The 26,815-nt window shown below is 42.1% G+C and overlaps 1 protein-coding gene across 1 annotated transcript in view; it reads right to left on the bottom strand.

Moving 5' to 3' along the window:
• SCLT1 (sodium channel and clathrin linker 1) overlaps window positions 1–26,815 on the bottom strand; it is a 128,454-nt gene that overhangs the window by 47,316 nt on the left and 54,323 nt on the right. The window contains exons 15-18 of the mRNA XM_048847332.2: window positions 24,582–24,653; window positions 9,121–9,195; window positions 8,321–8,466; window positions 4,510–4,702 (exon numbers count right to left, since the gene is read on the bottom strand). Coding sequence (XP_048703289.1) covers window positions 4,510–4,702; window positions 8,321–8,466; window positions 9,121–9,195; window positions 24,582–24,653 — 486 coding nt within the window. The remainder of the gene's footprint in view (window positions 1–4,509; window positions 4,703–8,320; window positions 8,467–9,120; window positions 9,196–24,581; window positions 24,654–26,815) is intronic.

Here is a 26,815-nt window from a genome sequence, read left to right on the forward strand (position 1 = left end):
TGTAAACAATCACTCTCTCCACACATCCTTCCCCAACTCATGTTTTTCAGTTGATTCTGTTAGTATCTTTGATCTTAAATGACACTTGTTGAAAATGCGGCAGACAGTCCTCTGGCACCTTATAGACTAACAGACGTATTGGAGCATAAGCTTTCGTGGGTGAATACCCACTTCGTCAGATGCATGTAGTGGAAATTTCCAGAGGCAGGTATAAATATGCAAGCAAGAATCAGCCTAGGGATAACAAGGTTAGTTCAATCAGGAAGGATGAGGCCCTCTTCTAGCAGTTGAGGTGTGAATACCAAGGGAGGAGAAACTGCTTTTGTATGTGGCTAGCCATTCACAGTCTTTGTTTAATCCTGAGCTGATGGTGTCAAATTTGCAAATGAACTGAAGCTCAGCAGTTTCTCTTTAAAGTCTGGTCCTGAAGTTGTTTTGCTGCAGGATGGCTACCCTTAAATCTGCTATTGTGTGTCTAGAGAGGTTGAAGTGTTCTCCTACAGGTTTCTGTATATTGCCATTCCTAATATCGGATTTGTGTCCATTTATCCTTTTACGTAGGGACTGTCCAGTTTGGCCGATGCACATAGCAGAGGGACATTGCTGGCACATGATGGCGTATATTACATTGATGGATGTGCTGGTGAATGAACTGGTGATGGTGTGGCTGATCTGGTTAGGTCCTGGGATGGAGTCACTGGTGTAGATATGTGGGCAGAGTTGGCATCAAGGTTTGTTGCATGGATTGGTTCCTGAGTTAGAGTTACTATGGTGCGGTGTGTAGCTGTTAGTGAGATTATGCTTCAGGTTGGAAGGTTGTCTGTGGGCGAGGACTGGCCTGCCTTCCAAGGCCAGTGAAAGTGAGGGATCATTGTCCAGGATGGGTTGTAGATCACTGATGATACATTGGAGAGGTTTTAGCAGAGGACTGTATGTGATGGCCAGTGGAGTTCTGGTTTCTTTCTTGGGCTTGTCTTGCAGCAGGTGGCTTCTAGGTACATGTCTGGCTCTGTTGATCCGTTTCTTTATTTTCTTGTGTGGGTACTGTAGGTTTGAGAATGCTTGGTGAAGATCTTGTAGTGTTGGCCTCTGTCTGAGGGGTTGGAGCAAATGCGGTTGTACCTCAGCACTTGGCTGTAGACAATGGATCGTGTGGTGTGTCCGGGATGGAAGCTGGAGACATGAAGGTAGGAATAGCAGTCAGTGGGTTTTCGGTATACGGTGGTGTTAACGTGACCATCACTTACGTGCACCATGGTGTCAAGGAAGTGGACCTCCCGTTTAGATTGGTCCAGGCTGAGGTTGATCGTGGGGTGGAAGCTATTGAAATCGTGGTGGAATTCTTCCAGGGTTTCCTTCCTATGGGTCCAGATGATGAAGATGTCATCCCCGGTCGGGGCTCTAAGGGTATGTTGATTTGTTCCTGTGTTAGTGTAGGGAGTGTCCAGAGTAGATGGTGCAGTTTCTTAGTGTATTCCTCAATGGGATCTGAGGAAAGTGGCATGTAGAATTTGGTATTGGAGAGCTGTCTGGCAGCCTCCTTTCGGTAGTCAGACCTCTTCATGATGACAACAGCACCCCTTTTATCAGCCTCTTTGATCATGTCAGCGTTGTTTCTGAGGCTGTGGATGGCATTGCATTCTGAACGACTTAGGTTATGAGGCAAGCGATGTTGTTTTTCCACAATTTCTGCCTGTGCACGTCGGCGGAAGCATCCTACGTATAGGTCCAGACTGTCATTTCGACCCTCAAGAGGAGTCCATGTCAAGTTCTTCTTCTTGTGTTGTTGGTGGGAGGGTATCTGTGTATCAGCGTGCCTTTCAGTGTTATCTTGAAAGTATTCTTTGAGTCGGAGACGGTGAAAGTAGGCTTCCAGATCACCGCACAACTGTATCATGTTTGTGGGGGTGGCGGGGCAGAAGGAGAGTCTCTGAGATAGGACAGACTCTTCTGCCGGGCTGAGTGTGTAGCTGGATAGATTGATGATATTGCTGGGTGAGTTAGGGGTACCACTGTGAGTTAGGGGTACCCATGTGGCAGGTAGGATTTTAGACCGCTTACAGTCCTTTTTCCTTTGTAGAGGATGTACACGTGCAATCCTACAAATTGACAGCTTTAGAAACAATTTTTTCTAAATTTACCTATATCAAAAAACTCCACGAGTATTTTTATATATAAAAATAAATAATGGGTCAATGGGATGACGTGTCTCATTTCTGCAGAATTGCCTATAAATATTTGTATTTAAATTTACATACAACATTAAATAAGAATTCTAAATCATTACATCACATTTCTTTCGTAAGAATGGCATGGCCTAAATAGATCAAATTTTCAAAGTTATTATTGCAACATTAGATTTTGAAGATTCATTCCCCCCCATAACTATCCTATTTGAATACACAAGATATAAATAGGAATATATTACCTGAAAAAGCAATGTAAACTCATTTATTTTGCTTATTGCACGAATATAAAGGAGCACCTCATCTACTTTGGCATTTTATAATTCTAGAATTCTTACAGATAATAGAAAAACCTTAGTTTCATACTATTAAAATAAATTGTAACAAAAACAAGCTCAGGCTTTGAGTTATTTAAAAAAACAAAACATACTTCCATTTGTGCCCCCAAACAAATCCACTGGCACATGAATTCTAAAAGTGTAATGTAACGTTCATTCATTTTTTATAGGTGTAAGTTATATGTGACATTAAAGAGAATCTTTTCTATTCCAGTAGTGACTATTGATTTTTTTTCTTTTCTGTAGTTAGAAGTAACATTGAAACTTATCATAAAATAAAGATTAAGGGGGAAAACTTCTTGAGTTTTGTTACTTTATGAGTAAATAGTCGTCCTCCTACACCCCACACCGTCTTTCACACAGAAACAAAGGATAGAAATATTTTTTAAAACCTAGAAAATATGATTATGAAACCATGAAAATTGGCATAAGGCTGATAAAGTACATGAAACTGCTTTTAACTTTTGTTGTTAAACTATTTTGATTTGATGGTATACCTTTAAAGTTTATGTATTCCATTAAAAGTTTTTTAAATCAGTTTCTTTTCTCTAAGTGTGTTGATGCAACATTGTAAGTCTCAAAAAACCCAAAAACCTGGTAATATTTGTCTGTACATTCTAAAAAATTAAGCACTGTGGTATCTTAGCACCATTTATTCACATAAATAAAACAACCCCCTAACACAAAGAAATGATAAGATTTAGTTAAGTCAGTAAAATATTTCCATCCTGCAAACTCAAGATTTATATTTTTAAAATGTAAAGTAATGAAAAGTGTGCATAAATCCTCTTCCCCTTTCAGCAAACACACAAGTGAAGTATATACAAGGCAGGTTCATTTGGTTTATTGTAACCATATGATTGAGATTTTACCTCTGGTCAATCAATATACCTTTAACCACTCAGTTTATGACAAGGAGCTTTAAATGCACCAATGAACATGGAATGCTTTCTTAATTTACCATGTAACACAAAATTTTAAAGTTCTCCATATTATGTGGAAAATTAGACTCAGCCACTTGTTCTTGAAAAATGTAATGATACATACCTGAGTATGTTATGCTGATCACATATCAATTGCCAAGGAAACAAAGGAAAAAACGTAAGTCAAGTTGAGCAGTTTTCCTCTGATTTCCATCCAATTAGCCAGCCATGTAATACTATTTGGTGAATTTTGTAAATAGAGTGTACAATAATTTTATTTTTTATTGCCAGCAAATTGACCTCTCTCTTAAATGTTTTAAATTCTCCAAGGTTAAATACTTTTTCCTGGATCTCTCATTGAATATCAAGGGCAGTGCTCTGAAGGTGGTGACTTTTGGACTATAACTGACTTTATTATCATAGCTGTTAAAAATAAAGTAGTCTTCACTACAATACTAGCTCCATGGGCTCTCCATATGCCAACTCCCTAATTCCCAAATGTCCATTGCAAACAGACAAGTTTTTCCCTCTTGTCTTTATATTCACAAACATTGAATTTTATATTTTTGCCTCTAGCCATATCCATCTTATTCATCCCCGCTTCCCCATAGACCTATACCTCCCATCTTCAGTTGTTAAGACCGCAGAGTCAAGTCCCAGTTTGACAGAATTCCTCAGGTCATGTCAAACTGGGATACTTCAGTGGGGAACCACAGAAGGTTCACGAGGGAAGGCTGAAGATCAGAACTGGTAGCTGTGTTCTCTGAAACATTTTCACCTGCAAATCTCCCAACTCTCCAAGCTTGTTCCAACCATGTTGCAGTCCTTATAACTAACATGAGAAGGGGAAAAGGAAGAAACTGGCATGTGAAGATGCCTCAGAGCACACTGGAAAACACAGTGGTTAATGTTAATCTTGCTGTTTCGGAGATCTGGGATCAAATCACTGCTACAAGCAGATATAACTCCACTGGAGCCCAGTTTGCCATCAGTAGTTAGTTTGGCTCCAGTTAAAGTTAGATAACCAGAAATGTTTTATTATTTAGTCTGTTTTGCTAGTACCTTTAATTTAGCTTTTTGTTGTGCCTCCATGACCAGTTTCCTCAAGTCCTCTCCTTCTTTACGCAGCTGTTCATTTTCTTGATGAAGTTTTAGTCTTTGTTCACTAATAGAGCCAGAGTTTTCTCTTTCAGAATCCAGAATGCTTTGCAGCTTGCAAACCATTTCCTGGCAACGAGATATCTCTTCCTCGGAGCTGAAAAGGGAAAACAAATCTCACTAGACTATCAACTCAGGAGTTAAGTCAAGTTCAGTCTACACTTTTCTAAGTTTCCCTATCATTTGTGTGTGCATTTTAATTAGAATCTTTAATTATATTTTGTATTTTGAAGGCCAAATACTTATTTTTAAAATTCATAATGCTTGTCAACATCAATGTATTTGTGGATGGGTGAACATGTGAATTCTTTTTAATGCTTCATATTTAAAAGTACAAATATTTTTGAAATTAATTTTTATTCCACTGGGTGTGTGATGTCTATGTCTAAGAGGAACAAACAGCCACAAAAAAATTCACAAAAATATTTAATTCAATTTTAAAATTTCCTTTTTGTCAGCCTCAGAGAGGCCAAGCATTGAATGACCATGGAAAATTAACTATACAAAATCTTCATATGATAAATTAACTACATTAATTAAAAAGGATGGTTGCGTTTGAGATATAGGAGGTTGGACTTCACAAGGGAACAGGATAGCCAGAGTTGAGGCCAAAGTTCAGGAAACCTGCATTAAGCCCTTGGAGAAGGGGACTGTCTTCTGTTATGTTTGTACTGCACCAAGCATAAGTTTCTAGCCACTATGATAATACAAAAAATTACTAATACATAAGTAAATAATTAATTGAACTCAAATTTGGACTCTGGATTATCGTAGGGCAAATGTTTTTGGCTGAATAGTTCATTTGCTGAAAAATTTATCTTCAGCTCGACCAAAACTGATTGTTGATTTGACATGAAATTGTTGAATAGTTTCAAGGGGACTTAGATGCCACTTGACTTCAGTGGTGGGGGTGCTCCCTTATACTCTATACTGTTGTGGGGGCAGCACTTACCTGGGATATGGGAGAGCAGGTGGGCTTCAAGTCCCCACTCTGCCTGATTTGGAACAACTTGGGCCTCCCACATCCAAGACGAGTGCCTTAATCACTTGGATATACAGTCTCCCTCTGGCTCAATTAATATTATTTATTGAAAGCAGAACAGCTTCAACAGGAGAGACAGAGAGAGATCAACCCAGAATTCCCTCTAGCCTAGTCGTTAGGGCACTGACCTACAAAATGGGAGTCGCAAGTTCAAATCCCTGCTCCCTAGCAGGTACAGCAGGAAATTGAACCTGGGTTTCCCACATTCCAGGTGAGTGCTCTAACCATGGGACAACAGGTTATAAGTAGACTTGGAAGGGTGAGATTTTAATTAGTAAACATCCATTTCACTGTACATACACAAACCAACTAAAAAAAAAAAATAAAACTTTATAGAGGCAAAGTGAGAAAAATGTTGCTTGAGAAATTAGAGTTTGATTTGAGGATATTTACTTTGTGTATTTTGACATGTGATGTTGACCATTTGTGTTTTAATAGTTACAAAGCTTTACTTTATGAATCTCAATGTCTACTGTCATTAAATAATTGTCTGACCCCTTCTAACTTCCCATAACTGTCAAATATTAAATAAAAACAAAAAATGCTTAAAATATATGATTTTGTGCAAATGTAAATTGATACAAATTAGAAAAAATGCTTAACAGTAAACATCAATATCAGTCAACGTTATAAATAAAAATCAAAATCAAGTTTTGCCAACCCTAACTATAAGGGGAAGGGCTGTATTGTGACCTCCCGGGGTTTTGTGAATGGTATTTCCAACTTATCTTTGCTTTAAATTAAAAAAAAAATACTTGAAATAAAAAAAAAACAAATTTTCCCCCTTGGTTTTTTGTTTTGGGTCCATCCAAAACTCCACCCACCCCTAATTCGGCCAGCAAACTGAAAAAGTGACTATTCACAAGGCTCTACTCTGGATAATTTCCTCTCATTTACTCTATTTCTGTTAGTCCCACCTACATCTTGCCCCCACCTCATACCTCTAACTGCACCAATCTCATTATTCTCACACATTTTGCCTGCTATCTACTTGCTCTTCACTCTCCTCTCTTCCCTATTTCTACCTTCCTCCCCATCAGCTTCCTGTTCCTTTCCCCCACTCTCCTCTAACTCCCAGAATCCCTTTCCACCATTCATTGACTCTTCTTCAACTTCAGATACTCCCACCTTCCACAACACACACAAGCAAGCAAAGCAAAGCACAGCACAGCAATATATATTGTATTCCTTTCCTCCACCCTTCAAACTCTATCTGTTTAGATTATAAACTTTTTAGGGGAAGGATTGTGGAGACTTACATTTGTCCAGTACCTAGCACATTTTGGATGCTACCACAGTAATAGTATGGGCGTCCTGTGCAGTGGTTTGGGGAGGACAAAACCACAGACGGTATTATATAGACCAATTAGAACCCTACTGTATGCTGACTCTAAAAAATAGGAATTCTTCTGAATATTTTGCAAAAAATGGTTTTCCAAGCAGATAACATTAACAATTAAAATAGGATTATTAGCCAGAAAAATGGTTTCTATTTTTTCCTTTGTAAGAGAACTGCTTTCAGCTCTGATCTGGTCAAGAAAATCTGTTTAGTTCTAAAATATGTCGTCCTCACTTATAATATCATCCAATGCTGCATATTTTAAAAAAAAAATGATTATGACAACCTACTATTCATACTTCTGAATAAGAACTTACGACAAAATACAAACACTTGACACAAGACTACTTCGATCAGATGGAAATATTGAATGAAATACTGATTAGTAGGTCATACTGGTTACAGGAACTCCTCACTTAACGTTGTAGTTATGTTCCTGAAAAATGCGACTTTAAGCAAAACGATGTTAAGCGAATCCAATTTCCCCATAAGACTTAAGGTAAATGAGGGGGTTAGGTTCCAGGGAAATTTTTTTCACCTATATATAAGTTTTAAACAAACAATTTAATGCCGGTACACAGTGATGATGATTGTGAAGCTTGGTTGAGATGGAGGAGTCAGAGGGTGGGATATTTCCCAGGGAATGCCTTACTGCTAAATGATGAACTAGCAATTGGCTGAGCCCTCAAGGGTTAAGTCTCACACTCTACAAGGCAGCAGGAAAGGAGGGTGGGCAGACAGAGACAGACACATACCCAGTGTGTGTTTGAGAGACAGATATGCATATTTCCCCTTTAAGTATGAAGAGTGGGGTCAGAAGTACACTGCCTTGTTAATTAGACCAGCAAGTTGGGACCAGGCAGCAGCTCCCTCTGTCCGTGTGTCCCCCCCTGTTCTATGGAAGATGGGGTAAGCGGGGTGCAGGAGCAAGGGGGAGGGGGACACCCTGACATTAGTCCTCTTCTTCTCCTCCCCAACAAGCAGGAGTTTTGGTGAGCAGCTCCAAGGCAGAGGGCAGGAGCAGCACACTGCAGTGGCAGGAGGGACAGCTGAACGGCAGGCAATTGATAGCCTGCTGAGCACCTGCTGCACAGGAAATTTAAGGGAGCGGGGAGCTGATAGGGGGCTGCCGTTCCATCCTGGTTTCAACCACTCACCAGTTAGCTGCAACAGGCTGCTCTTACTGCAAGAAGTGGACAAAGCAGGCGGCTGCCAAACGACATTAAAAGGGAGCATGCACAACTTTAAATGATCATGTTCCCTAATTGATCAGCAACGTAACAATGAAACAACGTTAACTAGGACAACTTTAAGTGAGGAGTTCCTGTACTTACTTCATTTCCAGTTGTTTAATTTTGTTTTGTGCCGCCTGTAGACACAGCTGAAGGTCATCTTTTGTACGTTCTGCTATCAGACATCTTTGGTGTAGTTCCTCCAGTTTTCTGTAATCACATTCACTTCCTCTGCCTTCACGGTAAATCTGAAGGATAGGCTTACATGTAAATTTCATTTTATCACACAGATGGCTGTCAGTGTAGTATTGCTGCCTACATTAAGTTATCCATTCCATTTTCCATCACAGTTTTCAGTAACTGAAGGAATGGGACTTCCATTGCTACTACTGGGATAACAGTCTTATAGATTTTGCAGTTAGTTAATTTTTCTGATACTCAGCCTAAATCTTCTTTTGCTTAAATTTTCATTATTGCATCTATTTACACCCTTTGAACCATTTTAAACACTTCTTACTCCTATTTGGTTTTTATACCTTTAAAACAGTTGTAAGGCTTTTATAAACACAGTTAGACACATATCCTGAACATAGATAATACGACTATGCTGAATATATACTGAATAACGAGTTAGGAATTTAGAAACATTCTCCAAGAGCCATCTTTTGCAGTCCACCTACTATAACTCTAAAATTTATTAGAAATATAAAATGTATTTTTCAATTTCCATCACTGGATTTACAATTAAACAAAAAACAAGCAAATACAAAACTAAGCATATGGTCTATTCTTTCACCCCATTTAACTCAATGATATTAGAGAAAATAGTGAAATAGAAACTTAAGACAATATTATACAATAAAGAAAAGCTAAAGTGTAAAACTGAATATCTGCATTCTTACTTTCTCAAGTTCTTCTTCCACTGCTCGCTTCTCTCTAATGGCCCGTTCAATTTGACTTTGCTTGTCTCCACACTCCTATAAGAAGTCAAACCATTTTCTAAGGGCATTAAATACATCAAACCAAAAGAACAACAAAAACATGTGTTAAATGAAAGTTAAGGCTGCAAAGGGAAACACTCCAAAGTCAGGAAATACTAAAGCTAAAAGGTTGCTCATGCAAACTTAGTTCACTTTATTTTTGCATGGGCATTATGACGTACTCTAAGTGCATCCTTTTTTTCCCTGCAGAGCCACCGTCTCATTCAGTGTATAGGTTAGATAAGGGGCAGTGAAAGTATGTGGTACTTTTTTAAATCCTCATTAGTCAATGAGTGAATGCTTACCTAATTCACTGCACACCATCCACACTCCTCTGGTCTCCTACCTCGTTCTTTACAAATTCCTCCTTTATTAATGTTCACTGTACAACATCCATCCTATGCAAATCTTCTCTCAGTTACACTGGTACAAAATCTCATTTACTTTGTACTAACATCCTGATAAGTGCAAACAGAATTTGTTCCCCAGCCCTCCCAAAAAGTACAGATCCTCAAGAGTCACTTCATTCCTTATTTATTCCTGCTAATTTACTGAGTACCATCTAATCTCTGTCCTGAATGAGGCATGGAGAGATACTTAGGAAAAATAGTATGTAATCATATCACTAAAGATTACAGTAGTACATATATGTACAGTAACCTGGTACTGAGATGGGATGCAAAATTTCCCGTGTCACTAATACAAGTTCTTTATCCTGGTGGCTATGCAAATATTATTATTTAAGAAGGGGACTGGCCACACACTAGTAGATACATAAAAACTTAAAAGCCAAATAAATATACATATCAAAGAATACTACAAAAAATTTACAGAAATAAGAGAACAATTCTTAGTATTATTATACTCACAAATTCCTAAGAATAGTGAAAAACAAAGATAGAAGAATACAGCCAAGGGAGTACCTCATCACAATCCAGTTTACACCATTTTGTGGAACCTGATGTGCCCAACAACAGGTTGGATATACACATCTCTTGTATACCTTTTCCCATTCTTCCCACACAGATCTTAGATTATAAATTGACAATGTTTCTGCCCTTGCCCATGTGTGGTATTCTGATTAACAGACATAGAATTCCAGCGAACCATGATTTAATTTCTGACAGTTAGTATTCCATTTGCTTCAATTAATTTCTTAATAGTTTTGAAATATCAGTGTGGTTAGCTCCATGTTTACCTTACTGCAGAAAGTACCTAAAAATCCACTGTTTTAAACCTATTTGTGCAGCTGGCAATGTACTCATTCTTTTGTGGTTTACTTATTTGTGCCAAGCAGATATTGCTAAATTTTATAACCTTAGGGCAAGTACGTAGGCTAACCTATTCTAAAAACAAGGGCCTCAGCTAGGTCTCATTCTAATTCTTAACCTTTCTACCTACAGAATGCCTAGTATACTTAATCTTTAGTATTTTCTACTTGCATTTGGCAGTTAGATTATACATTAGTCAAAAATACACCCTTAACGTATCATTTATAAACTAATCCATAAACGCCCGCCACTAGGCTTCAAGCATATTGCAAAGCCTATTTTATCAGCAATACATTTTATGTTCTCCTACTTGCATAATAGTGTTTCTTAAGCATCTAGGCATTCTCTTCACATATGGATAATAATGCCAAATTTCTAAACAAAGGTCACCAAGATCAGGTTAGGGGTGCAAAGTACACACACACAAAAAAAGAGAGTAGAGTTAATGTTGCTTGAGGAATCTTAACTTTGGCATTTCCTTAACTTTGGCATTGGTTTCTTTTTCAACTTTAATATTAATTTTAAATGGAGCTTCCGAGGAATCTTTTAAATAAAAATTAAAAAATTAAAAAAGAAAAAAAAATTCCACCATGTAGAATGCTGTGTTTTGTGCAAAATAAGCACTCAATAAGGCAAGAAAAGTGAAGTGGAATTTCTTTAATGCAGACCTGCTTGTGGACCATGATCTGAGTGGGGAAGGGTAGGAGAGAGGTCCTGGAGGCCAAATTTAGGCTGTTAGGTAAGAGATTGAAGTCCAGGACCTCCATGGTCGCATTCTCTGAAATGCTTCCAGTTCCACGCGCAGGGCCAGTTAGACAGGCAGAACTGCAGGGTCTCAATGCATGGATGAGACAATAGTGTACGGAGGAGGGGTTTAGATTGGGGAAGCTTGTGGGAGAGAGGGAGCCTATACAGGAAGGATGGGCTCCACCCTAAACCAAAATGGAACCAGATTGCTGGCGCTTAAAATTAAAAAGGTCGTAGAACAGTTTTTAAACTAAGGGCTGGGGGGGAAGCCAACAGGTGTGGAGGAACATGTGATTCAGACATTCCTTAGGGGAGGATCTATAAATGGAGATTCCCTATATCCTAATAAGGAGGAGAGGATGGAAAATGATAAAATACAGGGAGGATCTGATTAGAAACAGTCAAATGAAAAAAAAAGTCCCATTCAGTTATATCATGCAATAGGGGACAGCCAAAAAATGACAAGTTTTTAAAATGCTTATATGTCTAAATAAGAAGATGGGTGAACTAGAGTGCCTAGTATTAAATGAGGATATTGATATAATAGGCATCACAGAAACCTGGTGGAATGAGGCTAATCAATAGGACACAGTAATTCCAGGACACAAAATATATCAGGAGGACAGAACAGGTCGTGCTGGTGGGGGAGTGGCACTGTATGTGAAAGAAAGCGTAGAATCAAATGAAGTAAAAATCTTAAGTGAACTAAATTGTACTACAGAATCTCTATGGATAGTAATTCCATACTTGAAAAATAAGAATATAGCAGTAGGGCTATGTAACAGACCACCTGATCAGGATGGTGTTAGTGACTCTGAAATGCTCAGGGAGATTAGAGAGGCTATTAAAATAAAAAACTCAATAATAATAATAATGATGGGGGATTTCAACTACCCCATATTGACTGGGTACATATCACCTTAGGAAGGGATCCTGAGACAAAGTTTCCTGACACCTTAAATGACTGCTTCTTGGAGCAGCTAGTCCTGGAACCCACAAGAGGAGAGGCAATTCTTGATTTAGTGCTAAGTGGAGCACAGGATCTGGTCCAAGAGATGAATATAACTTGACCGCTTGGTAATAGTGACCATAATATAATTAAATTTAACATCCCTGTGGCGGGGAAAACTCCACAGCAGCCCAACACTGTCGCATTTAATTTCAGAAAGGGGAACTACACAAAAATGAGGAGGTACGTGAAACAGAAATTAAAACGTACAGTACCAAAAGTAAAATCCCTGCAAGCTGCGTGGAAACTTTTTAAAGACACCATAATAGAGGTTCAACTTAAATGTATTCCCCAATTTAAAAAAACATAATAAGAGAACCAAAAAAACTGCCATCGTGGTTAAACAAGTAAAAGAAGCAGTGAGAGGCAAAAAGGCATCCTTTAAAAAGTGGAAGATAAATCCTAATGAAGAAAATAGAAAAGAGCATAAACTCTGGCAAATGAAGTGTAAAAATATAATTAGAAAGACCAAAAAAGAATTTAAGAACAGCTAGCCAAAGACTCCAAAAGTAATAGCAAATTTTTTTTTTAATACATCAGAAGCAGAAAGCCTGCTAAACAAGTAGTGGGGCCACTGGACGATCAAGATGCTAAAGCAGCACTCAAAGACAATAAGGCCATTGTGGAGAAACTAAATGAATTCTCTGCATTGGTGTTCACTGTTGAGGACGTGAGGGAGATTCCCAAACCTAAGCCATCCTTTTTGGGTGACAGATCTGAGGAACTGTCCCAAATTGAGGTGTCATTGAAGGAGGTTTTGGAACAAATTGATAAACTAAACAGCAATAAGTCTCCAGGGCCTGATGGTATGTTGTACCAATAAAATAAAAACCAGCAGGATCTTATTAAAGGGAAAAAGGCAAAATACCACATTTATTGTGAATACAGAAAGAATCATAGTAAGCAGTTAGTTATAGCTATAACATTCCATTCAATCTCATATTTATTCACACATTCATTCATTCATACACACACACACAGGTTCTGCAAGGTTGTTATCATAGTTACCAGCCTTAGAGTTGCTCATGCCAAGCCACTGGCCAAGTGGCCTGGACATGAGGAGGGAGCAGGGCCTTGTCAGATGCTCATCTGATGCTCCTGGAAGTTGGTTTGCAGAATCAGACCCCCAAAGTTCTCACTTTTTAGAGTCTATTTTTATAGGAATTTCTTCCTATGCCAGTCTATGGGAATTGCTTCATCATGCTGTTGCTGAATCAATCAGCAGATAGCACATTCCTGACGGCTCCAAGATGTTATCTTGTTCTTTGGTTCTCCCATCCTTGAGGCTGTTGGGTGGATTCCAGTCTGCCCTCCGGGGGGTCCTCTGGTTATTTCCACTTGACGCCTTCTTCAGCCGATGGACACTGGATTCTTAGGCTGGCACCTCCCTGATCATTCAGTTATTATCCACACCAAGCATCCATCCACATACATCCTCTATCTCTATTTTAATCACAATTGTTAATACAACAAAAGGGTGGGGAGTCTCTGGGTGCTGTTTCTGTTGTTAGAGTATTGCTTTGAGTCTCTCTCTCTGTGAATTGCTTTGAGAATAGACTCTGTCTTAGAATGTACTAACACAATTAGCAGCTTGCAAGTGTCACACATAGAGGGAGAGAAACAGTACCAAAAACCAAGAGAGCTCTTAATTAGTAATACCCTGGAATTTAAACTATGGGGAATCAAACTCATTTGTGATTTTAATACAGAACTTCTTTAATATGATCCAACAGGTATTCACCCAAGAGTTTTGAAGGAACTCAAATGTGAAATTGCAGGACTACTAACTGTCATCTGTAACCTATCATTTAAATCAGCTTCTGTACCAAATGACTGGAGGATAGCTAATGTGATGCCAAATTTTTAAAAAGGGCTCCAGAGGTGACCCTGGCAACTACAGGCCAGTGAGCCCCACTTCAGTACAGGGCAAATTGAAACAATCATAAAGAACAAAATTGTCACACATAGATTAACATAATTTGTTGGGAAATAGTCAACATGGTTTTTGTAAAGGGAAATCATGCCTCACCAGTCTACTAGAATTCTTTGAGGAGGTCAACATGCATGCAGACAAAGGAGATCCAGTGGATATAGTGTACTTAGATTTTCTGAAAGCCTTTGACAAGGTCCCTCACCAAAGGCTCTTAAGCAACATAAGCAGTCATGGGATAAGAGGGAAGGTTCTCTCATGGATTGGTAACTGGTTAAGAGATAGGAAACAAAGGGTAGGAATAAATGGTCAGTTTTCAGAATGGAGAGAAGTAAACAGTGGTGTCCCCCAGGGATCTGTACTGGGCCCAGTCCTATTTAACATATTCATAAACAATCTGAAAAAAAGGGGTAAACAGTGAGGTGGCAAAATTTGCAGAGGATACAAAACTATTCAAGATAGTTAAGTCCCAGGCAGACTGCGAAGAGCTACAAGAGGATCTCACAAAACTTGGTGACTGGGCAACAAAATGGCAGATGAAATTTAATGTTGATAAATGCAAAGTAATACACATTGGAAAACAAAATCCTAACTATACATATACAATGATGGGGTCTAAATTAGCTGTTACCACTTGTCAAGGTTCCTTCCCCACTCTGAACTCTAGGGTACAGATGTGGGGACCTGCATGAAAGACCACCTAAGCTTATTCTTCCCAGCTTAGGTTGAAAACTTCCTCAAGGTACAAACTTTGCCTTGTCTTTGAACCCTATGCTGCCATCACCAAGCGTGTTAAACAAAGAACAGGGAAAGAGCCCACTTGGAAGCATCTTTCCCCCCAAAATCCCCCCAAGCCCTACACCCCCTTTCCTGGGGAAGGCTTGATAAAAATCCTCACCAATTTGCGTAGGTGAACACAGACCCAAACCCTTGGATCTTAAGAACAAGGAAAAAGCAATCAGGTTCTTAAAAGAAGAATTTTAATTAAAGAAAAAGTAAAAGAATCACCTCTGTAAAATCAGGATGGTAAATACCTTGCAGGGTAATCAGATTCAAAACATAGAGAATCCCTCTAGGCAAAACCTTAAGTTACAAAAAGACACAAAAACAGGAATATACATTCCATTCAGCACAGCTATTTTACCAGCCATTAAACAAAAGGAAATCTAACGCATTTCTAGCTAGATTGCTTACTAACTTTTTACAGGAGTTCTGAAGAGCATTCCTGATCTGTTCACGGCAAAAGCATCACACACACAGACAGACCCTTTGTTCCTCCCCCCTCCAGCTTTGCAAGTATCTTGTCTCCTAATTGGTCATTTTGGTCAGGTGCCAGCGAGGTTATCTTAGCTTCTTAACCCTTTACAGGTGAAAGGGTTTTGCCTCTGGCCAGGAAGGATTTTATAGTTCTGTATACAGAAAGGTGGTTACCCTTCCCTTTATATTTATGACACCACTCAAGAAAGATCTTGAGTCATTGTGGATAGCTCTCTGAAAACATCCACTCAATATGCAGCAGCAGTGAAAAAAGCGAACAGAATGTTGGGAATCATCAAGAAAGGGATAGATAATAAGACAGAAAATATCATATTGCCTCTATATAAATCCATGGTACACCCACACCTAGAATACTGCATGCAGACGTGGTCACCCCATCTCAAAAAAGATATACTGGAACTGGAAAAGGTTCAGAAAAGGGCAACAAAAATGATTAGGGTATAGAACGGCTTCCATATGAGGAGAGATTAATAAGACTGGAACTTTTCAGCTTAGAAAAGAGGAGACAAAGGGGGGATATGATCGAGGTCTATAAATCATAAGTGGTATAGAGAAAGTAAATAAGGAAGTGTTATTCACTCCTTCTCATAATACAGGAACAAGGGGCCCCCAAATAGGTACAGGTTTAAAACAAACACAAGAAAACACAAACATAGGTTTAAAACAAACACAAGAAAGTATTTTTTTATGCAATGCACTGTCAATCTCTGGAACTCCTTGCCAGAGGGTATTGTGAAGGCCAATACTATAACAGTTCAAAAGGGAGCTAGATAGATTCATGGAAGATAGGTCCATCAATGGCTATTAGCCAGGATAGGCAGGAATGGTGTCCCTAGCCTCTGTTTGCCAGAAGCTGGGATTGGATGACAGGGCATGGATCACTTGATGATAACCTGTCTGTTCATTCCCTTAGGTGCACCTGCCTTGGCCACTGTCAGGGGACAGGATACTGGGCTTGATGGACCTTTGGTCCCACAGTATGACCGTTCTTATGTTCTTAGAGCGTGTACATCTCTCACTGAAGAAAGCAGGTGTGCCTGAAGAGCTCTGCTACACTTGGTACATGCTTTTGTGTACTGAATGAGGCAATCCTTACTGAAGTCAACAGATTTCCACATAACCACCAAAAGGTAAGTGTCTTATCAAGTGACTACTGTGTGCAGTATTTCAAGTTTCTAACCAAAATCAATGAGGCACTAGAGCTGTCCAAAAGGGTTGCAAAGACTTTTTATAATGGCAAAAATTGTGTCTATTTTTCCCACTCTATTTGAAAATGGCCATATCATTTTTGCTAAAAAGCCAAAAAGAAAAAGCTCCCAAAAAACTATTTAATGTTCAGGAAGAAATCAAACCTAAGAAGTTTCAGTCCAAAAGATGAAAGGTTATGCAATTAAAAAAGGCCATTTATAATGTAAACATCTTTGCAATATTTACTATAACTGTCACTATGCCCTTCAGCTAAAATACACAATATGTTCAAATAGCTGTGTGACTGATACCTGTTACTGTAGCACAGGTAACTACCAAAATGAGATTTTTTTTAAACTTAGTTTCAGCATGCCTTTCCTCAAAATGAGAGTGTTTTTGCTGAACATAGGAGAAAAATTGAAAGAAAAAATGTTACTTGATAATTGAATCCATCATTAATGCTGTTTATATTCCTCAACAATGTACTTTAAGAAATGCAGCTTTTTACTTGACATAAACTTCATTATCTCAGCTGTTTGTATAGAAGATCTATGCATTCTATATTTGTTCATTGAGGTGACGTGCTATGTCTGTGAAAGGATCCTTGCATTTTAATTATGTTCTTCAGCCTCCCCCTTTATCCAAAAATCCTCATTTTATTTATGATTTCAAAAGTTAAATGTAATAAAATTTCAGAACAAGAATAAAGCTAAGATTATTATATCATTAGTATAATCATCAGTGATAGCAAAAACACAGATCCTAGAGATGGATCACCCAAAGGAAGAAAGATTTAAAAAAAAGTGTTTTGAATTTGTATTTAAACAGCCTACGTATGGCTCTACACATACATTTGGATCACTATTTTGCTAAATTAACCCATGTCTAAGCAGCTGTTTTGCAAAAGATATATACTAAAGTGAGCTAATATGATTGAACATATCTAGTACAGATCTGTTGATTAAGAAGATGCAACAGTACATAGTCAATTTTCAGAGCAATCCATGCTTTGAAGGAAGTAGGTGCAGGAGTATTGCCTATACAAAATTGCACCTTGGTTCTCAACATTTAGAGTAACTTGAAAGACTTTGCAGGCTGCCTCAAAGTCTGGAAAAATGAAGGACTGTGGAGAGCTACTTCTCATGGGGAAATGTCCGATAACTGCAAAGCATTATTCTAGGTGGTAAGTCTTAGTCTATGAAGTATCATACATGTTGGTGTACCCTGTAACTCACTGAGTTAGAGGCTAGCCCTTGCTGTGGATGGCTCCTTTATGCTGCCCCAACAGCATAAAGGGGCTGCAACAGCTCCCCAGAAGATACCTCCAGGGCAGCTGTCAGGAAAGGATGACATAGCAGTCCCACACTGCCTTCCTACACCACTCTGTGCCAGTCACATAGGGCTGCCATAAATTGGAGCAGCCACTAGGGCTGCTCTAACTTACCCTTGGAGTCCATGGCAGTCCCTGGAGGAGCCCAGAATTATGGAGATGCAATGGTGGCATAAAGTCAATTTTGCCTCCCTTCACCTGAGTTGTGCCTTCTCTATTGCACTTCCAGAGAGGTATAGTACAGAATCTAGCCCACTATTTATTTACCTGGCAAGAAATGGAAATGCTATCACTTCTAGTATTTTCTTTTATTACTCATGCTGCTCTAAACTTTCTTGGTGAGAATGTGTGATGCAGACAATCAGAACATAAAAAAATTAAGAGTACATGGAAAACACCTCTCTCAAATCTGTTAAATCATTCAACTTCCTCTATTTGATTACAGGATGTGTGTTTCATTTGTACAGTTACCCATGGACCAGGATTACAGTATGTATATTTAGGCTGCAAACTCTCTGGAGAAGTAATTATCCAATATCTGTGTCTTCTACGACAGAGTAATTTACTGGCATGTAAATAAGTAATAGTTAGGGAGGATCCGTTAGGGCTGAAGCCAATTTAAACTCAAGCCACATTCTTATGGGATAAGAGAGATATAGTGAGTATTTCTGAAATCTTTCTTGACAGATACTCCATTCATTATTGTATATACAGCAGGTATATATGAGGAGAGAAAGAAAAGGGGTACAAGTAATGATTAATTTATTTATCTTTAAAGGATAGCTAGTTACAAATACCTTCCATTCAGTTCATCTAATGCAGAACACAAGAGTAGGAGAAAAAAACGGTTACTTACCTCTTGTAATGGTTGTTCTTCGAGATGTGTTGCTCATATCTATTCCAATTAGGTGTGTGCATGCCGCGTGCACAGTCATTGGAAAGTTTTTCCCCTAGCAGCACCCATTGGATTGGCTGTGGAGCCCCCTAGAGTCGTGCTTTCATGGTGCTCAATATATGACCCTGGCAACCCGGCATCTCCTCAGTTCCTTCTTGCAGACTACTCCGACAGAGGGGAAGATGGGTGGGTTTGGAACGGATATGAGCAACACATCTCAAAGAACAATTCCGAGAGGTGAGTAACTGTTTTTTCTTCAAGTGATTGCTCATATCAATTCCAATGAGGTGACTTCCAAGCCTTACTCAGGCGACGGGGTCAGAGTTAAGGAAAGGAAAGGAGTTAAGAATTGCAGCACTGCTCTACCAAAAGCTGCATCCTCTCTGGCGTGCCGGACGATGGCGTGGTGAGAGTGAAAGTATGTACTGAGGACCAAGTTGCTGCTCTGCAGATTTCTTGGATTGGGACCTGGGCCAGGAACGCTGATGATGAGGCCTATGCCCTCGTGGAGTGTGCCGAAAAAGCCAGGCTTGGTATCCTGGCCAGTTCATAGCATGTATGGATGCACGACGTGATCCAGGAGGATATTCTTTGAGATGAGACTGGGAGGCTTTTCATCCGGTCTGCCACCACTATGAACAGCTGGTTCAATTTTCTGAACGGCTCAGTGCACTCGATGTAGAAAGCTAGTGTTCTTTGAACATCAAGGGAGTGTAATCACTGCTTTTGGGTACTGGCACGAGGCTTAGAGTAAAAGACAGGAAGGAAAATGTCCTGGCTGATGTGGAAATGCGACACCACCTTGGGGAGAAAGGCCAGGTGTTGCCTGAGTTGCATCTTATCCTTGTGGAAAACCATGTTAGGTGGGCCAGAGGTGAAGCCCGTTAGCTCAGACACCCTTCTCGCAGACGTAATGGAGACCAGGAAAGCTACCTTCCGAGACAGATACAGGAGGAAGCAAGTTGCGAGTGGTTCGAATGAGGGCCCCGTGAGCCTGGAAAGGACTAGGTTAAGGTCCCACACAGGGACGGGTTGCCGGATCTGAGGATATAGATGGTCCAAACCTTCGAGGAAGCGACCAACCATAGGGTTGGCGAAGACCAATCCATCAGACGCACATGGGTGGAAGGCCGAGATAGTAGCGAGGTGTACCCTTATGGAGGACACCACCAGGCCTTGATGTTTCAGGTGTAGGAGGTACTCTAAGATGGGGGGTACCGGTACCTGGAGAGGGGCTGTGCAACGTTGGTCACACCAACATGAGAATCTTTTCCACTTTGCCAGATACGTGGCTCTAGTAGAGGGCTTCCTGCTGCCGAGGAGGACCTCCCTTACATGTTCTGAGCACAGAAGTTCCATGGGGTTCAGCCATGAAGCTTCCAAGCCGTGAAGTGGAGGGACCGTAGGCTGGGGTGACAGAGGTAACCGTGGTCCTGAGTAAGTTGGGGAGGAGCGGTAACGTGACCGGTTTATCCACCAACAGCTCCAGCAGCGTGGTGTACTAGTGCTGTTAAGCCCACGCTGGAGCTATCAGAATTACCTTTGCCCCCTCCTTGCAGAGCTTGAGCAGGACCTTGTGCATGAGAGAGAAGGCGGGGAAGGCATAGAGCAGGCGACCTCTCCAGAGTAGCAGAAATGCATCCATGAGGGAGTCTGGGCTGTGATCCTGGAAAGAGCAGAACGTTGGGCACTTCCTGTTGTGTCGGGTGGCAAACAGGTCGACCTGGGGAAACCCCCACCTTTGGAAATTGAGGTGTATGACATCTGGACGGATGGACCACTCGTGTGTGCAGAAGGACCTGTTGAGGTGGTCTTCCAGCGTGTTCTGAACTCCTGGTAGAAAGGATGCTTCCAGGTGAATGGAGTGGACTATGCAAAACTCCCCTATGATGGGGGGCCCTTCAGCTGTGGGAGAGGAACGGACTCCCCCTTGCTTGCTGATGTAAAACATGATGGTGGTGTTGTCCATTAGAATCACTGTGCACTGGCCTTGCAGTTGGGTCTAGAAGGCCTGGCAAGCGAGGCGAACCCCTCTCAGCATCTTGATGTTGATATGTAGGGAGAGCTCATCCTGTGAGCACAGGCCCTGTGTCTGGAGGCCCCCCATCCCAGAGTCAACACGTCCATAACCAGGGACAAGGAAGGTTGAGGGTTGTGGAAGGGGACACCTCCGCACACCGCTTTGGGGTTGAGCCACCAGGGGAGGGACGTGAGGACCTGCTCTGGCACCGTGACCACTGAATTCAAGCTGATGCGCCCCCGGTAATAGGCCAAGGCGAGCCATGCCTGCAATGGCCTGAGCCACAGCCTGGCACGCCACATCACATAAGTGCAAGAAGCCATGTGACCGAGGGGACTCAGGCACCCCCTTGCTGTTGAGGTTGGGAATTTCTGGAGGCTTTGAATTATGTCCTTGATGGTTCGGGACTCCGGTAGAAGGGCCCGCACCTGGACCGAGTCTAACACTGCCCCAATGAATTCTATTCTCTGGGTTGGTTCCAGGGTCAACTTCCCCAAGTTAAGGAGGAAACCCAGCCGCTCGAACGTGCACCTAACCAAACAGATTTGGGACCGCACCTGTGCCCTGGGGAAGCCCCGAGCAGCCAGTCGTTGAGGTAGGGGTAATTCCTGCACCTGCTGGCGACGGAGGAAAGCAGCCACGACCGACATGCACTTGGTGAACACTCGGAGGGGCTACTGAGAGGCCAAATGGTAGGGATAATAGTGCCTAGGGAGATCATGCAGAACTTCAACTTTACCACGAATTTGTTGAGCCCACACAGATCTAGGATGGGCCTGAGACCCACTTTGGCCTTGGGGATTAGGAAGTATCAGGAGCAGAATCCTTTGTCCCTTAGCTCCTGAGGAACCTACTCCACCGCTCCCATGGTGAGGAGCGCCTGCACCTCCTGGTTAAGGAGTTGCTCATGAGAGGAGTCCCTGAAGAGGGATGGGGGCGGAGGGTAGGAGCAGAACTGGAGAGAGTATCCCACTTCCACCATGTGGAGGACCCAGTGGTCTGAGGTTATTTGGGTCCAGGCATGGTAGAAGTGGGACAAACTATTCAAAAAGGGTGGGGAAGGATCCAGGAATGAGACTGGTAAGCTGTCCTCAGGCGTCCCTTCAAAAGGCCTGCTTGGAACCCGACGATGGTTTGGTTGGGCCCTGGCCTAGTCTGGAAGGAGGGCTGGAAGGCTTCCTTCCGCTGTTCCTTCCCCTTCTTCTGTAAAAGTCCTGCCTTGGCCAAGGAGGGTAGGAGAGCTGCTGGGGTGTTGGGGCTTGAAATGCTTCTGTTGGGTTGCCGGGGTGTGTATACCCAAGGATTTCATAGTAGCCCTTGAGTCTTTTAGACTATGCAGCTGAGAGTCAGTCTGCTCTGTGAATAGGCCCGCCCCATCAAAAGGCAGGTCCTGCATTGTCTGCTGAATCTTGGGCGGTAAGCCTGAGGATTGCAACCATGAGATGCGCCTCATGGCAATACCCGAGGACAAGGTGCACGCTGCCAAGTCCGCAGTGCCCAGTGAGGCCTGTAAAGAGGTCCGTGCCACCGCCTTGCCGTCCTCTACTATGGCTCCAAACTCCTCCCTGGACTCAGGTGGCACAAGCTCCTTGTGCTGGTTGGCAATCCTGAGCTGGAGCCCCTCCGTGGAGTACACTTTATGCCCGAACAAGTCCAGGCGCTTGGCCTCCTTGGACTTGGGCACTGGGGCTTGCTGCCCTTGCCTCTCTCTCATTTACTGCCGCAACCACCAATTAACAGGACTGCGGGTGTGTAAAGAGGTATTCCTACCCCTCTGAGGGCATGAAGTACTTCCTCTCAATGCCCTTGGCTGTGGGAGGGATGGAGGCCGGAGTTTGCCAGATAGTCTTGACATTGGCCTGTATAGTTTTGATGAGGAGCAGTCTCATCCTCAAAGGACCTTCAGGGGCCAAAATGTCGACCACTGGGTCCTCTGACTCCTCCACTTCCTTTGCCTGCAGACCCATGTTGTGTGCCACCCTGCGCAGGAGGTCCTGGTGGGCGCGGCTGTCTATAGGAGGCGGTCTGGAGATGGAAGTGCCTGCAAAAGCCTTGTCTGGGGAGAAGGCCCAAGAGGCCAATGGGGGAACAGGGTCCTCCCACCTCTCCTGCTCTTCAGGAGCCTGATGACCTGCTTCGCTGGCAGCACCAGACTCAGAAACCAGAGTTGCAGTTGGTCCGAGGGGGAAGTGGGGGCACGGTGTCTCCTCAGCATCCGCAGGGGTGGGGCGACAGGCTGAGGCCTCTGGCACCCTCAGTTCAGAGGTGGCAGATTGGGAGCCTTTAGACTGGGCACCCTGGGCCTCGTGGTACACCCACAGGGTGGTACGAGAAGCTTGGCTTGAATCGTAGGTGACCTTGGAGCGGTCATGATGATGAGGTCCCTTGCGACCACAAAGGTGTCCAGGGTGGATGGCAGCTCCACCTCCTCGATGATGTGGGCCCGGAAGTCCAATGGCACCAGACTCGACAGTCCCCCTTGCAGGGCTGAAGTCAACAGTGCTGTCTCCGCAAGTTTCAGCACTAGGCGCTCCTCACGAGGACACGCCCCATTGGCTGGCTCCAGAGGGGGCGGCCTCTGGGACTGAGAGCCACTCCTCCCTTGCTTCTGGTGCCGCTTCTATGCTGGGGAGTGGGAGCGGTGCCGGGAAAAGGCAGTGCTGTGGGTCTCTGCTAGAGTCTGTCTGCAGCGCCGCTTCCACCACTGCTGCCAGGGAGCTACACACTGAAGAACTCAGTGCTGGGTCCTGCCACACTGACAGCAGCTGAAGTCTAAGTGCTGCCTCCATAAGGAGCTGCTTAAGGCAAAAGTCTTGCTCCTTTTTGGTTCTGGGGCAAAACCCTTTGCAAATCCTGCACCTATTGGCTTGGTAAGCCTCCCCCAGACACTTCAGACAAGCATCATGGGGGTTGCCCACTGGCATGGGCTTGGAGCAGGACTTGGGCATGAAAGCCCTCCCAAGAAAAAGTAGTCAGGATAGAGGGTAAACCCCCCAGCCCAACCGCTATGAACTACTACTAAAATAAAAACTAATTAAAAAGGTATAAGAAACAGAGAGAAAAGAAAGAGCTAGGGAAATGTCTCAGTTCCAACGACTGTCAATAGTGGTAAGAAGGAACTGAGGAGGTGCCAGGTCGGCAGGGTCATATATTGAGCACCATGAAGGCGCCACTCCTGGGGGCTCCACAGCTGACCCGAGGGCTGCTGCTAGAGGAAAAAAAATTCTGACGACTACGCACGTGGCGTGCACACATCTAATTGGAATCGATATGAACAATCACTTGAACAACTATAGTTGACCCATAATTTTAATTAATTCCCTTTGTCCAAAAGTTTTAATTTTGAACAGAGAATTGACTAAAACAGAGAATCCACATTCACAAAATTGCTGACAATTGATATTGTCTAAATTTCAACCAGCCCTACTGAAAGTCTAAAACAGATTTTTTCTTGTATGTTTAAGTTTACATATCCATTACAGTGCACACCTTTTATAAGAATCACATCTATCCTAAATGATTTGATTCTTAAAAATGGTTGATTTTTACAAATGGTGTATTTTAGTTTGGTGGTTCTGATCACTATATGCAGCTGATTCTTATAAATGGAGTGTACGATAATAGATAAATACAAATGAACATGTGTCAATTTAACAAAAAGGTATTCAAAAAATTTGACCAATAAAAGTTATTTTCTACACAGTCCAGAACGTACCATTTGAAGAGCAGAAAGTTCTTCTGTTAATCGAGAAATCTGTATATTGTAATGCTTCCTTGCATTCTCTACCTGCAATAATAATAATTAAAAAAAGAAAAGAAAAAAAAGATATTTTACTTAATCTGCACAGATTATTTTTCTATCTTATGATGCATGTTTATGGGACTGGAACTGCTGACAGAAATGGACCATTGCTGTACACTAACATATGAAATACGGCCTTTATCCATGGAACACTAATGCTAACTAACCTGTGCCCTAGTACTTCTGAGGAGATCTTTAACTGACTCTAGAGAGGAAACTGAGAGATTCCTCAAGAACAGAGAATTAGAGTTAAAAACAACTATACTGAGATAACACAAACAAAAGGGCATTTATCAGTGTTCGGCACTGAAAATTCTTGAGAAGAGAAAGAAGAAACTTTGTCCTCTAGATTTTAGAGGAAAGAGAAAAAAGATTAATAAAGTAGTTAAGGTTAATGAGAATTATAAATTATACAGAAGTTATTAATTAGGTACATTTGATGAAGGGGATGAGGTGGACATGGAGCTGCAATCTGATAATCTCATGAATACTGTATGTGACCTATTTATGGAGATAGACTGTATAACTACATGAAGGTAATGCAATATTTGTTATATGCCTTCACTGTTTTACTTCAATGGGGACAGTTGGAAGAACAAGCAAAAAGACAACAGAATGACTCCCACAGATAAGAACATCCTGGCATACACCTGAAAGACAATGGGAAAAGCTATTAGCTTCCAGGATCCTATATTGGGGCAGGCAAACTTTTTGGCCTGAGGGACGCATCTGGTTTCTGAAATTGTATGGAGGGCCAGTTGGGGAGGCTGCGTCTCCCCAAACAGCCAGGCATGGCCTGGCTCCTGCCCCCTATTCCCCCCCCTCGCCCCACTTCTTGCTCCCGATGGCTACCCTGGGACTCCTGCCCCATCCAACCCCCCCGTTCCCTGATGGCCCCATCTACCCCTCACCCTGCTCTCTGTCCCCTGACCGCCCCTGGACCCCCTGCCCCATCCAACCCCCCCTCTCCTTCCTGACTGCCCCCTCCCAGACCCATCCAACCCCCCCTCCTTCCTGACTGGCCCCCCAGACCCCTGCCCATCCAACCCCCCCTCTCCTTCCTGACTGCCCCCCTCCAGACCCCTGCCCCTCCAACCCCCCCTCTCCTTCCTGACTGCCCCCCTCCAGACCCCTGCCCCATCCAGCCAAAGGAGGAAGTGCCAGCCCCCAGCGTCAAGGCAGGACGCAGCCTGGAGAGCGCAGGAAGAGGTAACATGCAGCTTCAGCACTTCTTTCCTTGGTTGCAACCCCACACATTTGCTAGTGATTGTTTTGTTTTGTTTTTTCAAAGAAGTTAATAAACAGCATGCCTGATGCTAATATTCAAATCCCAATAACATTAAAGTCAATGGGACAAGACTGGCTCCTGACAAAATGTTGCTATTAGTTTCAGGATTATGATTAACGGGCATCCACTATATTGTAATTCTTTGAAAAAATGTGAACGCAAAAACTGACGTTTTACTTTTAGCTGGTTTTGTGAAAAGGTGGAAAACTCCAGCTTTCACATTCATGTTTGTGCACGAAGATGAAAAGTGCTTTTCCCACCATGAAATCCTAGGCTATTGAAGTTTACATAGTCATTTTAAGACAAATCTGAAGAGCTCTGTGTGACTCGAAAGCTTGTGACTTGTGCCAGCAGAAGTTGGTCCAATAAAAGATATTACCTTACCCACCTTGTCTCTCTAACACTTCTCAGTGAAAGCCTCTTCTCTTATGCAGAAGAGAATTTGGAAATAATGCTCCACTGATGCAAAAAAAATGAGAAGGCAATTTTAACCACACTTTGCAGCTCACTCTGTGCTCTCAAGAGGCAATCAGCAACTCACAGGATCAGGTGCTATATCAGTAAATTAACTGTAGCTCTGGGTTTCATCTCAGTAAAACATCAGGCATAATGAATGCTAGTGAACATATTTACAGAAGTGAATGTTTCTTTAAGAATCCATGTAAAGGCTCTCTCTACATCTGCACGGACAGCAACATTTTAGGTCCTCAGGGCATTTGTGAGAATCTTTCATGAGTCATAAGAGTACACTTCTTCTGTGCCATCTAGACACTTGAAGTTCTGCCAACATACTGTACATCCTTGCAGTAGAGAACTATACTGTTAGAATGCTTGCAGGAAGACTGCTGACATTAACAGT

This window comes from Caretta caretta, chromosome 4, assembly GCF_965140235.1.
Source record: "Caretta caretta isolate rCarCar2 chromosome 4, rCarCar1.hap1, whole genome shotgun sequence".
In the NCBI taxonomy this organism is placed as follows: Eukaryota; Metazoa; Chordata; order Testudines; family Cheloniidae; genus Caretta; species Caretta caretta.